General features: G+C 40.0%; 1 protein-coding gene across 7 annotated transcripts in view; it reads left to right on the top strand.

Moving 5' to 3' along the window:
• The window catches only part of LOC122562075 (protein HEATR9-like), a 67,779-nt gene that overhangs the window by 34,727 nt on the left and 19,266 nt on the right, over window positions 1-13,786 (top strand). For 5 of the 7 annotated variants that reach the window (XM_043714562.1, XM_043714564.1, XM_043714565.1 and 2 more), the window contains 4 exons: window positions 2,674-2,730; window positions 6,296-6,352; window positions 11,659-11,719; window positions 12,646-12,776. In XM_043714562.1, the coding sequence (XP_043570497.1) occupies window positions 2,674-2,730; window positions 6,296-6,352; window positions 11,659-11,719; window positions 12,646-12,776 (306 nt within the window). The remainder of the gene's footprint in view (window positions 1-2,673; window positions 2,731-6,295; window positions 6,353-11,658; window positions 11,720-12,645; window positions 12,777-13,786) is intronic. The other 2 variants (XM_043714567.1, XM_043714568.1) reach the window with 2 other exon arrangements.

A 13,786-nucleotide genomic window follows, 5' to 3' on the forward strand; every position in this document is an offset into this window, starting at 1 on the left:
CAGATTCAGATACCAGTGGCCCATATAGATTGTCATAATATGGTAACAGTACTAAATATGAGGCAGGTTACTTTTGATAGGGCCCTCATGTAAGGCTCTGCTCCCTTTCAAACTCGTTTTTCTTGTTGTGTTGGTAATTGAAAAATTTGCTGACTGTTCCTCCAATAAAATCTACCTAACGTCGTCTAGATGCCCTGACTGATAAATGTGTTGGAATTCCTACAGTTCCATGTGCATAAGTTAAATCTGATAACCCTATGAATAAAGCTCTGGTTATCTACTCACTGTATAAACTTGATACTAAGAGGCCCTATCAAAAATAACCTGCCTCATAATGGATAGCTTGATTATTTTGCAGTAAACATGAGTGGTTTTGTAACAGGGTACTGATAACACAAATGAGTAATGGTGTGATGCCAGGTATATAGACTGTGCCTCCCAAAGACTGTCTGTCTCTATGAAACAATGTATACATTTGACTGCTTACGATGGGCAGCATGAGGAACATGCTCATTTAACCTAATTGCATACCTCAGATCACCATATACAACTTTAGATATGATTCTGCTATTGGATATATTATAACTCTGACTGCTAATGATTACATTGGAAGCCAAGTTATATTATCAATTGAGTTCAGTGTTCACATTTGCATATGATAGTAGCAATATGTATTAATGAGTACCCTAGTCTACTTAGGCAAAAGGAATTTGCCCATTCATTTTATTTTATCATTGAGAAAACAGTATAGAGGCCACCAGTTCCTGTTGCATTCCCCTGGCAACACCACTAGAGTATACCTCCTTGATCCAAATTTATTTTAGCTAAAATTAGGAGTTCCTGCTGCCATGGTCAAACCAGTCATCATCCTTTTTTCATTCTGTATAAATTGGTGTCCCTTTTCAAAGTTTGGTTTCGTGCATCTCAATCCTGACCAGTGAAAGATGAAAAAAAACTTGGCTTTATGTCTCCTTTTGGCAATGGTTAGTTTTGTACTACAGTACTAAGCAGATTTGTATGATTGCAAAAAAGAAAGACTTCAATTTCATTAATATCTTTCAGGACCACAAGACATCCCAAAGCACTTTACAGTCAAAGAAGTGCTTTTGAGGCCTAATTGCAGTCACAATATATGAAACCTAGCAAATTCCCGCAAACAATAATGTAGTAATTATCAGATAATCTGTTTTTTGTGTTGTTTATTGAAGGATAATTGTTAACAAGTACACAGAGGAGAACTCCCCTCCTTTTTAGAAACATAGAAACATAGAAAAGTACAGCATAGACAGGCCCTTTGGCCCACGATGTTGTGCCGAGGTTTAATCCTAATGTAAAATATAGTAACTTAACCTGTGCACTCCTCAACTCACTGCTATCCATGTGCATGTCCAGCAGTCACTTAAATGTCCCCAATGACTCTGCTTCGAACACCACAGCTGGCAACGCATTCCATGCATTCACAACTCTCTGTGTAAAGAACCTACCTCTGAAGTCTTCTTTATACCTTCCTCCTAATATCTTCAAACTATGAATTCCTCGCACCAGTCAATCCTGCTCTGGGGAAGTCTCTGGCTATTGACTCTATCTATGCCACTCATTATTTTGTATACTTGATCAGGTCTCCTCTCTTCCCCCTTCTGCCCAGAGAGAAAAATCCGAACTTATTCAACCTTTCTTCATAAGACAAGCCCTCCAGTCCAGGCAGCATTTTGGTAAACCTTCTTTGCACCCTCTCCAAAGCCTCTGTATCTTTCCTATAGTAGGGCGACCAGAACTGGACACAATATTCCAAGTGTGGTCTCACCAGGGACTTGTGGAGATGCAGCAAAACCTGGCAGCTCTTAAACTCGATCCCCCTGTTAATGAAAGCTAAAACACCATATACTTTCTTAACAACCCTATCCACTTGGGTGGCAACTTTGCGGGATCTATGTACTTGCACACCCAGATACCTCTGTTCCTCCACACTGCCAAGAATCCTGTCTTTAATCCTATATTCAGCATTCGAGTTCGACCTTTCAAAATGCATCACTTCGCATTTATCCATCTGCCATTTCTCAGCCCAACTCTGCATCCTGTCTATGTCGCGCTGCAGCCTGCAGTAGCCCTCTATACTCCAACCTTTGTGTCATCTGCAAATTTGATACCCCACCCCTCAACCTCCTCATCCAAGTCATTTATAAAAATACAAAGAGCAGAGGCCCAAGGACAGAGCCCTGCGGGACCCCACTCAACACTGATTCTTGAACTCCTTTACATCCATCTGACAGGGCCTCAGTTTAATATCTCATTTGCAAAACAACAACTCTTGTGCTCAAGTCCTGAAATGCAACTTGAACCAAGAACCTTATGAATCAGAACAAGACTGTTAGCAATGGATCCAAGCAGCTGTAATTTGTAATGCCCAAAATTATTTGAACTCTCTTTGAAGCTTTTTGCCAGAATTATGGATTATGAGTCTAAAAATGTAACAATTGCATTATTGTGCCTGTAAAACTAATGATGTGTAAGAAGGGAAGATTAAACGTGTTGCTACAGTCTGTGATGAGACTGTACATGAGTTATGGAGAAATTCCAGCTGATGGACTAATTGGTGTTTTCTTGCTTCATTTTGTAAGACCTTACACTCATTCACATCTTACTGACTGTGACATATATTTCTTTTAATTTTAGCATCTTATAAAAAGTTTAAGTTCTCCTGTTCCACTTGAGAGGAGAGATGCTGCCAAGGCAAGTCCTACATTTTCAGTTTTTATAGAAATTGAATAAATTCAAAATCTGACAAAACAAATGCAGATTAAACACTTCAGAGAAATGTGAATTATGTGGATTAATCACTGATTTTTACCTCTGATATTTGAGTTCAATTACTGATAAGTCAAAGTCTCTTTAACCTGATCAATACAAATACAGTACAGAAAATACTTTTGGCCTGAAATATACAACTGTTCACGTGGGCTGTGAGAATGGAAAATCCTGTCACAAATGGCAGCATTTCTGCAGTGACACATTGCTGGGACAGGGAAGAGGAAGGTTTGTAGTGCACACACATCCTAGTACCTTCCCTCTCCCCTGCCACCTGAAACTGTCAAGCACAGAACAAAACAGCGTTGGAACAGGCCTTTCAGTCCATCAAAACTGTGTTGACCATGAAAATATTGTAAACTAAACCCATCTGCTTGCACATCGTCCATAACTGTCTAGTTCCTGCCTCTTTGTATGTCTGTCTATCTAAATGCCTTTTAAACATTGTTATCATATTTACTTCCACCACCCTAGCCTGGCGCCTAACCACCCTTTGTGTAAACAAATTGCCTTGCATGTCTCCTTTAAACTTCCCTCTCTCAGCTTAAACATATCAATCTAGTATTTGACATTTCCAGCTGGGAAAAATACCTCATCTATCCAACCAATCCAAGCCTCTCATAATGTTATATACTTCTGTCAGGTTGCTCATCAGTCTCCAATCCTCCAGCAAACACAATCCAAGTTTGTCCAATCTTTCTTCAAGGTTAATACACTCCAATCCAGTAACAGCCTGATCTTTTGCACCTTAGAGTCATAGAGTCATAGAGATGTACAGCACAGAAACAGACCCTTCGGTCCAACCCATCCATGCCGACCAGATATCCCAACCCAATAGAGTCCCACCTGAAAGTTCCACATCCTTCCTATAGTGTGGCTACCAGAAATGCACACAATACTCCAATGTAGCCTAAGTAAAGTTTTATATGGCTGCAACATGACTTCCCAACTTTTATACTCAGTGCTCTGATCAGTGGAGGCAAGAATGCCATATGCCTTCTTTACCATCTTATCCACTGGAATTGCCATTTTCAGGAAGTTATGGACTTGCACCCCAAGTTCCCTCTGTGTATTAATGCGCCTAAGGGTCCTGCCACTTACTATGTACTTTCCTCTTGCATTTGACCTCCCAAAATGCATCACCTCTCACTTGTCTAAATTAAACTCCATCTGCCATTTCTCCACCCGACTTTCCAACTGATCTATATCTTATCTGATTCTTCGACAACTTTCCTCATTATCCACAACTCCATTAATTTTCTTGTCATCTGTACACTTATTAGTCAGACCACCTACACTTAATTCAAATCATGTATAAATATTACAAACAACAGAGCGTGCAATACTGATCCTTGTGGAATACCACTGGTCACAAACCTCCAGTCAGAATAACATCCCTCCACAACCACCCTCTGTCTTCTGACCAAACTAATTTTGTATCCAACTTACCAACTCACTGTGGATCTCATGTTACTTATCTCTGGGCCAGCCCAGCACAAAGGATCTTGTCAAATGCTTTAGTGACATCAATGTAGACAACATCCACTGCCCTATTCTTGTCAATAATCTTCATCATTTCTTCAAAAAGCTCAATAAAATTTGTGAGACAAGACCTCCCTCACACAAAGCCATGCTAACTATCTCTAATAAATCCATTCTTTTTCAAATGCTAGTAAATCCTGTCCCTAAGAATTGTCTCCAGTAATTTGCCTGCCATTGATATAAGGCTCACCAGCCTATAATTTCTTGGACTATCCCTCTTTCCCTTCTTCAACAAAGGAACAACATTTGCCATTTTCAAGCTTTGGCGAGAGTGGATACAAAAATCTCTGTCACAATCACAGCAATCTCCTCCCTTGCCTCCCTCAATATCCTGGGACAGATCCCATCAGGCCCTGGAGATTTATCTACCTCAAGCCAAAGTCCAACTCCTCCTCTTAGAATAACAGCAAATCCTGCTTTAGTGTTACCTTCATCGATGTCCTTCTTCTTAGTGAATACCAGTAAGAAGTGCTCATTAATACCTCACCCACCTTCTCTGCTGTAAATTTCACTGTAAGTACTCTTTTTTGTCCTTGAGTGGACCTACCCTTTCCCTAGCTACCCTCTTGCTCCTAATGTATGTATAAAATGCTGTGGTATTCTCCTTAACCCTACTTGCCAAGAGCATTCCATGGTCTCGTTTAGCCGTCCAAATTCCTTGTTTAAGTTCTTTCCTGTGTCCTTTATACTTCTCATGGGCCTTGTCTGATGACAGTTTCCTAAACTTTACATAAGTAACATCTTTTTTTCTTTTTGATTTTCTTTTTGACTGATCTTTTAAAACCTCTTGTTATCCAGAGTTCCCAAATCTTGCCATCCTTACTTTTCACCCTGATCCTTTCTTTCATCAGTCGGCCTTTAAAAGACTCCTACAGCACACTGCCTATTATGGTTTGTGTTTGCTTACATAAACCTGCTAATCTCACACCAAGACTGGTAGAAAGATGCAGGTTCTGTTTATTTGAGGATCTATTATGGGATTTCTCAGCTTGCAGATTTGACACAGAATTTCAGGAACTGTTGTTACTGGAAAATATCACTCTACACTTTCACACTACTAGCTGCAAGGTAGACTGACAATGGTCACTGGTCACATGTTCTCCACCCTGCTTATTATTCATTAACCAGGTCCCTATTAAAGTGATATTACATAACTACTCCTGTTCTTTTCACAAATTTATGCGATGCCTTCACTGATATTTACCCAATTCATTGGCATTGCTCCTGCCAATGCTGACCTTTACCATAGAATTCTTACAGTTTGGAAAGACGCCATTCCTGATAAAGAGCTTATGCCCAAAACCTGGGCCCTCCTGCTCCTCAGATGCTGCCTGACCTGCTTTTCCAGTGCCACCCTTTTCAACTCTGACTCTCCAGCATCTGCAGTCCTCATTTTCTCCTAGCTGCTGCAAAGCCTCTTCTAAGGATGCCCACCTTGAAGAAATTCTCCTCCTTCCTCATTCCAGATGAAGGGCTTACGCCCAAAACATCGACTTTCCTGCTCCTCGGATGCTGTCTGACCTGCTGTGCTTTTCCAGTGTGAACCTTTTCGACAAAGAGGACATTTGGTCAATCAAGTTGGCTGGACCCTCTGAAGAGAATCCCATTCAGAACCAGTCCCGTCCCCCCATCCTATCCCCATACCCCTGCATTTACCATGGTTAATCCACCTAGCCTGCACATCTTTGGACTGTGGGAGGAAACTGGACTGCCTAAAGGAAATCCACGCAGACATGGGGAGAATGTGAAAACTTCACACAGATAGTCACCCAAGGCTGGAACTAAATCTGGGTTCCTAACACTGTAAGGCAGCTGTGCTAACCACTGAGCCACCATGCTGACCCTGTATTTGCCAGTCTTTGGCCTTCTTTCACTGATCTTTACCTTACATTCTGTAATGATCTATTTTGCATCTCTTTTAACAATGTTTATGGGATTTCTTTGACAGATTCTGCAATGCCTTCGATCTAACAACCAAGAAGTTGTTTCTGCCCTTTATACCGCAGTAAGTATTCAAATAAGTGGCAAACATAACTCTAATTGTTCATTTCTTAGACTGCCATCATGTACCAATTATTTTTTCTCATAACAAAGTGTATGTTGATCATTCAATTTCAGACAATGGGGCAAAGTAACAAAACAGTCATTTTGAGGTAGGGTACTAACTCGGGCTAGACATATTCTGGGAGATATTGATGGGAGTGATGTCATGGAAAGCCAAAAATGTGAATCTGCTTCACTGGCTCAATTTTCCATTCACTTCACCCGATCACCTCTTACTACTTCCCTTGGCTGCTCTCTTGGGTTCAATTTCTTGACTTTTTTTCTCCTTCCCTCACAACAAGTACCTCAGGATATTTTAAAATTTTAAGTCTTTAATTAATTTTTAATTTGACAATGTGTCTTGTTCAATATCCTAAGATTAGCAAAAACCAAATAACACAAATGTTTTCTCTGCTGACTGAATTAATAATGCTTTGAATTTAGCTTCAACAACAGATCCACATGAACTGAAATATGACTGAAGTGTTGACACAACTTTTAAATCTTGTGCCTATCTTTACTGCACAAACCACCAGATCTACACACCACTCTAGCAGAGTGATCCAGAGCTGGAAATGTTCAGCACACAAACCAAGTCCTCAATGTACTAATGGCTCAGAGCGGTGGTTCTTCCCTGCCTGGCCTTTACTTTAATTCATTCTTATGATAGGAACATTGTTCTCTCCCAGAGGGTAGTTGAGAGTCAACCACTCATGTAGGCCAGACCAGGTAAGGATAGTCATTTCCTTCCCGAAAGGGCATTTGAGAATCAGATGGGTTTTTCCTGACAATTGTGACAATGGTCAATTGTGAACAATGACTCTTAATTCCAGATTTTTATTGAATTCAAGTTTCACTATCTACTATGATAGGATTTGAACCTTGTTCCCTGGTTTAGTAATCCAGTGATAATACCACTAGGCCATTGCCACCCTGGTTCTGTGATTTCTGTTTGTGTTGTAAGGTTTTTCTTTCATGGTCTACAGTCACTATCCTAGAGTTTGCTTCCCCTGGTGTACTACAACTGAGTGTTGCTTCAGATTAGCCTCCAATTGATTCAGTCCCTTTTGTATTCAATGGATAGAATTCATGTCAATTAGACAGAATCCTACAGAAATCATAGATCACTTCCTCAGCAGATGCAGGGAAAAGAGCTCATCATAGCTAGTAATCAGAATTTTGGAGTTGGTGATCATAACCACCTCCATGGAAGCTAAGCACAAACTTGAGGGTTAACACAATTGTGAGAATACCCAGGCATAGAAAGACATGTGAAAGCCAGAGACTTTTCATTGGATTGATGAGACAATCTTTCTTTCTTCTTTTAGCTATTCATTCATCTCTTCAGTCAGCTGGGTTTAATTCCACTAATTCAGAAGAAACGAAATATTCTGTTCTTTTTTCATATTCAGTTCAGCAGGTGATTCTGCTGCAGTTTCTGTCTGATGTCTGACTGATTCTGTGGATTGTGACCAGAGTGAAGTTAGGGTATGATGTACCTGTGATTGCTGGTCTATTTGCAACATCCAGGTGGATTGACTATACTTATACTCCAGCACTATTGATCTGCACGTGAAATTAGTGATTTGTTGTATACGGAAAGTTTTACATTCATAGGTTTCATCATGGTTCTCCATGTCTGTGGGTACATGTCATTTTGGAACCCACAGGGATAGTATACCAACACTTGCCCCTTAGTTGACAATGGGTTTTTTTGAGGAGAGATAATTTATATTTTTGCAAACATATTAGATGGTGATATATTGATGCTTACCTGAGATTGACAGTGTGAAATGTGTTCACCACATTTTCTTTCTTGTCCATACATCATTGGATCCTGCTTTGTCAATCACATCATGTATACACCTCTAGTAGGATACTAGATGGTGTTTAATGCAGCTAGATCATAGACCTTGCTTGGGATGGTGCTCAGTCTTTGGTCTCGTGCACTGTCTCTGCCAATGGCCTTTACCCGCATGCATTGTGAAATTGATTGAAAGCTGGGCATTTCCTTGGTGCATGCAGAAGGCCACACCTTTCACATGTCTTTCTATGTCTGGGTATTCTCACAATTGTGTTAACCCTCAAGTTTGTGCTTAGCTTCCATGGAGGTGGATATGATCACCAACTCCAAAATTCTGATTACTAGCTATGATGAGCTCTTTTCCCTGCATCTGCTGAGGAAGTATCTATGATTTCTGTAGGATTCTGTCTAATTGACATGAATTCTATCCATTGAATACAAAAGTTTAATTCTGAATCTGAATTGCTCTTCTAATGTTGTCTGTGTCTTCTAATGTGGGGATCTTTTAACTGTTTAGCTGTTAATTATAACATGTTAAGTCTGCGTAGACCTTCATTTCCCATTACTGAACAAAATTTATTAGTCTGCCTTTCTGCATCAGACACACCCAACTTTTGAATGCTCATCCTTACAAACAATATCCCACACTGAGGTGTATTAATATTAGTTTTAAAGGTCTGACATGTGAACATTTGCTCGGACTTACAAATGGCTATTTTATGTTGTGCTATATTGTGTTCTGACTTCCATACAAATCAACCAATGAACATTCTCAAGAATGGAACCCATTTGTAATCCAAGGGCTGCTTCTGCTGTGCCATCAAGTAGATTGAATAGACCACAACTCTTAATTGATTTCAAGGCAGTTTCCATTCTGATTTCATCCCCCAAGGCTTTTACAGCTCTTTATTGCTAATGCTTAAGCCTGTGTGCTGCCTTCCCTGGTGAATAACCTCTCTCCCAATTATGCAACCATTCCCCCTTTCTTTCATGAAAGGTTGGGTTATAGAGATATCCAGTGGTTGAATGAGGCTGGTTAAATCAACAGGAGTCAACAAAATAGCACTGTTTTGCGATCTAACTTTAGCAACAAAATGATTGACAAGGTGCGATCTGAACATGAGTCGGAAGATACAATTAGATTAGATTACTTACACTGTGGAAACAGGCCCTTTGGCCCAACAAGTCCACACCGACCCGCTGAAGCGCAACCCACCCATACCCCTACATTTACCGCTTACCTAACACTACGAGCAATTTAGCATGGCCAATTCACCTGACCTGCACATATTTGGACTGTGGGAGGAAACCGGAGCACCCGGAGGAAACCCACGCAGACATGGGGAGAACGTGCAAACTCCACACAGTCAGTCGCCTGAGGCGGGAATTGAACCCGGGTCTCTGGCGCTGTGAGGCAGCAGTGCTAACCACTGTGCCACCGTGCCGCCCGCCCACAGTGTTTTTCTTTATGTAGTCTCCTTGATTGGAAACTCTTAAACGTGCCTCGACCATAATTCCAAGTCAACTTCATCCGTCTAATATGTATTGTGAACATGAATGACTGCTCATTTTAGAAATTGTGTTTTTGGAAGGACTTTTCTCTTGAATGTCACCATTGCCTAAGTTTTGTTCCAGCAGATATATGCACTACTGTGAATCTACTCTTTTCATAGCCATTCATCTTCACTAATATTGTTTCTTTCCAATTATACTGTTTCACTGAATAGCATATCAAATTTCACAGGAATCTCAAATCATGTTTTCAATTCAGGCTAATCAAGATCCATTATTTTGCCAATGTTTGTTTGATCATAAACTGCAGAAATACAATGAACTTGTCACCAGGTTCTGTTTGAAGGCAGTGAAATCTTGATGCAGCCCGAGATACAGCAGTGAAGTGAAGAAGTGTACTACGAGTAGACCTGAGATGTGCCATGAGGGTTCTTAGAGCCTGGCACATGTCATATGCCAATAGCTATGGGGTGCATGTGACCATTGCCAATGGAGTGTTCCCTGAGATGCTAATGCCTGGTGTCCAACATAATTGTCCTTTGGAGCAAGTGGCGAGCTGAAGTCACCAAGTATCAGTTCTGAATTCCATGCCAAGAATTCTTGACATCTACTTTGTTTGGCACATTTGGTAAAACAGGAAGCTGAATATTAAAGAGACAATTTGAGCTGCTAATAAGGTATGGAAAAGCAATAATCCCCCTTAATTAGCAACTCATTGCTGCCTACTGAGAAACTTGCCTAGCCACCTGTCCAGTTTATAAAAGATTTAGCAGTTGATATCAATGTCAAAATATGACTTAGTGGATGTACCTGTATTCTGTGATTCTGCCGCAAAGCTCACAATTTCCCATGTTATTTAGGCCCTTACAAGATTTCATCAATGACAAATGAATAATAGTTAATGGCTGACTTTTAAATAAGATTGGCCATTACTCAAATGTATGTGATAATTGAGGGGTTCAGATCGTATAAGCATATAAATTTTATAAAAATATAGAAATACAGATATACTCTGAAAGAAGCAGGCTAGAATCTATTAAAGGGTTCGGATGGTATATATATTTATTTGTAGATATATGTGGGAAGCAATTATAGATGGATTTGGGGGTTTATTATGGAGTAACAACTATTGAGGAGAAAGATACAGGCTGGAATCTAATTGAAGGGTTCAGGGAGCTTCTGTATGGAAAACAGATACCTGCAAGTGAGTTACATATTAGAACTGTACTGACAGACACTGTCCAAATCCATGACTACTACCATCTAGAAGGACAAGGCAGCATACATATGGGAACACTACTATCTGCAAATTTCCCTCCAAGCTAGTCACATCCAGAGTTGGACATATATCATTGTTCCTTTGGTGTTGCTGGATCAAAATTCTGAATCCCTCCCTAACAGCATTGTGGGTCTTCCCACACCAAATGGAATACAATTGGTCAAGAAGGCAGCTCACCATCACTTTCTCAACAGCAATGAAGGATGGGCAACAAATGCTGACCCAGCTAGCAATGCCCATATTCTGTGAATGAGTAGAAAAGTAGAATAACAGATAACCAAGAGTTAGCTGCAGCTACAAACTAAATAAGGGCTTTGCATATTTTATCAGTAGAATAACTGTTAAGTGGCAGTGTATTCTGTGCTGGAATCTTAGGCATGCAGTTTGGGGATTCATACATAGAACAGCAGATACCAAGACATAAGTTGCAGACAGAAGTCTAATTGAAGGGTTTGATGGGTTTTACGTATAGAATGTTGAATACACAGGAGTGAGTTACAGCCTGGAATCTAGTCAAGAGGTGGATTCAATAACAATAATATAAGATTAATTTGTATAGTACTATAACACAGTAACTGCAGAGTGAGACTCTAAAGGCAACAATAATTGCTATGGAAGCTTTTCTTGTGCACAGTGTAAACCAATTGATCTGCTGCTGATTTGTTTCTTTTAGTTACTAACAGATGAAGACTCTGTGGTGAGAAATGAAGCTGCTAATGCTCTGGTGATCTTGGGTGAGTGTTAGGTATATTAGATGTTAGTGAATAATGGGGAGAATGAGTAGTGAGAATGATTACCTGTAATGGGAGAAAAGTTTCGAATTTTTGGATAGTGAGAACTGTGAGCTAACCATTCCAAATTTTCATCGTTTTGAAATTAATTAATATTAAAAAGAACACCAAACTTTAAAGAAATCTGCTGAGGAACATGTTGGGGATCTACAGTAACCATTGCCAAATGCAAAAATGCTGAGGTACACTTCACAGTTGAAGACTGGGTGCTCTTGGGAAAGGTTGAAGAGGATGCGGAGCATCCAGGGATCTCATCCCTAACACAGGACAGACAGTTACACAGAGAAAACTGGCCAAAGTCAATCTGAAATTTTCAGACAATGCTGGTTTCAGGCCTATGCTTGATCTTGTTCTGGTGCATTTTTAACTGCAGCATTATATTGCAATCATAGTAACTTTAAAGTAGGATAGTATCCCAAAGTCCAGTGTAGAGGTGTACTCAGAAATAAACAGGTCACAGACAGAAATAAGGTGATACTAAGACAGGATAATAAGCTTGGTTAGGGAATTGGTTGGAAAGAGAAAGGAAGTGATGTTTTTCTGGCTCTTTCTTCCTTTTAGATTCTCCTTAAAATATATCACTTTGATCAAACTTTTGGTCATTTGTTCTAGTATCTCCTTATGTGGCTTGATGGCAAATTTTGTTTACTAATGTTCTTGACACAATTTACAAGCTTAAAGCTGCTATATAAAAGCAAAATCTTGTTGACCAAACTATTGGATTTTGACTTGTCATTGAACAGTAGTCCATGAAATGTCAGCACCTTCAGTAGAGGGGGAGGAGAGGATGAGATGAAGGGAGAAAAAGGACACATACTTAGTAAAATAAATGTGTTTGACATGCCCTGAACTTGACAATTTTCATGCAGGTTATTGGAAAGAGGAGGTGGTACTGAGATTAATCCAACTTATAAAGGAGTCTACAGGAAAGCTTCTGGAGGACATGATGATAAATTTGAGGAACTCACTGTGGGATTGGGCTACTCAATCTTTAGACCAGGTATAGTACACATCCCAGTCCATAGTGAGGTCAACATGGCTCAATGTGTAGCATTCTCACCTCTGCCAGAAGTTGTGTGTCGGTGCCCCCTCCAAAGGCTGAAGCAGAAAAATCTAGACTGACACTCAGTGCAGTACTGAGGGTGCCCTGCATGGTCAGTGGTACTATCCTTCAGTTGCGACATGAAACTGAGGGTTTGTGTTTCCTCTCAGATGGTTGTGAAAGATCCCATGGCACTGTTTCAAGGAGAAACAGGAAAGTTCACTTTGGTATCCTGACCGACATTCATCCCTTTATCACCTTCATTAAGAAATGATCACATTTCTACTTTTGGAATTTTTCCTACATCAAAACAGTGGCTGCAATTCCAGATTGCTTCACTGTGTCTGAAGCACTTTGGGGCACAAAAAGTGCCACCCACTGAGCCGTGTTGACCTCACTGTGGACTGGCACTCTGAAATTGTGAAAGAGCTACAAAAAAAAATCATAACCCAGCAATTTCTCTACCAAAGTGATCCTAATGCCTAAAATAAGAACATATGATGCATGCAGATTATGCTTATCATTGAATTTTTACCTGATTATTTTTATTAATCTGTAACAATTTTGCAAGTCTTATGCTTTTATGCATTTCCTGCCTAAAAACACTTCCTCTTCCCATTGTTGTTACATATTTGTTAATGTTTTTCTTTAAGAATTCCTATATTGAAAATGAAATTCTCAATATAAACTTATTGTAGAAACTCTCTGGGCCAAATCTTATGGGCCCATAACATTCTCAGGAGTTCTTCCTGCTGTCCTCCTGCCTTTCTCAACCTGTTCTCAATTTTATGGGAGATAGTTCAGGTCACCCTCCCTCACTCCAATTGAGATCTACTGAATCAGTCCAGGTTCTTTTGTAGAAGGACTAAGACAACATCCAGATCACAGCTGAAGAATGGCACAATACTTGATATCATACAAGTGCCATACAGTGACCATCTTCAACAATAAGTATTCAGACCATCTCC

This window comes from Chiloscyllium plagiosum, chromosome 24 (assembly GCF_004010195.1).
Source record: "Chiloscyllium plagiosum isolate BGI_BamShark_2017 chromosome 24, ASM401019v2, whole genome shotgun sequence".
Classification (NCBI taxonomy): domain Eukaryota; kingdom Metazoa; phylum Chordata; class Chondrichthyes; order Orectolobiformes; family Hemiscylliidae; genus Chiloscyllium; species Chiloscyllium plagiosum.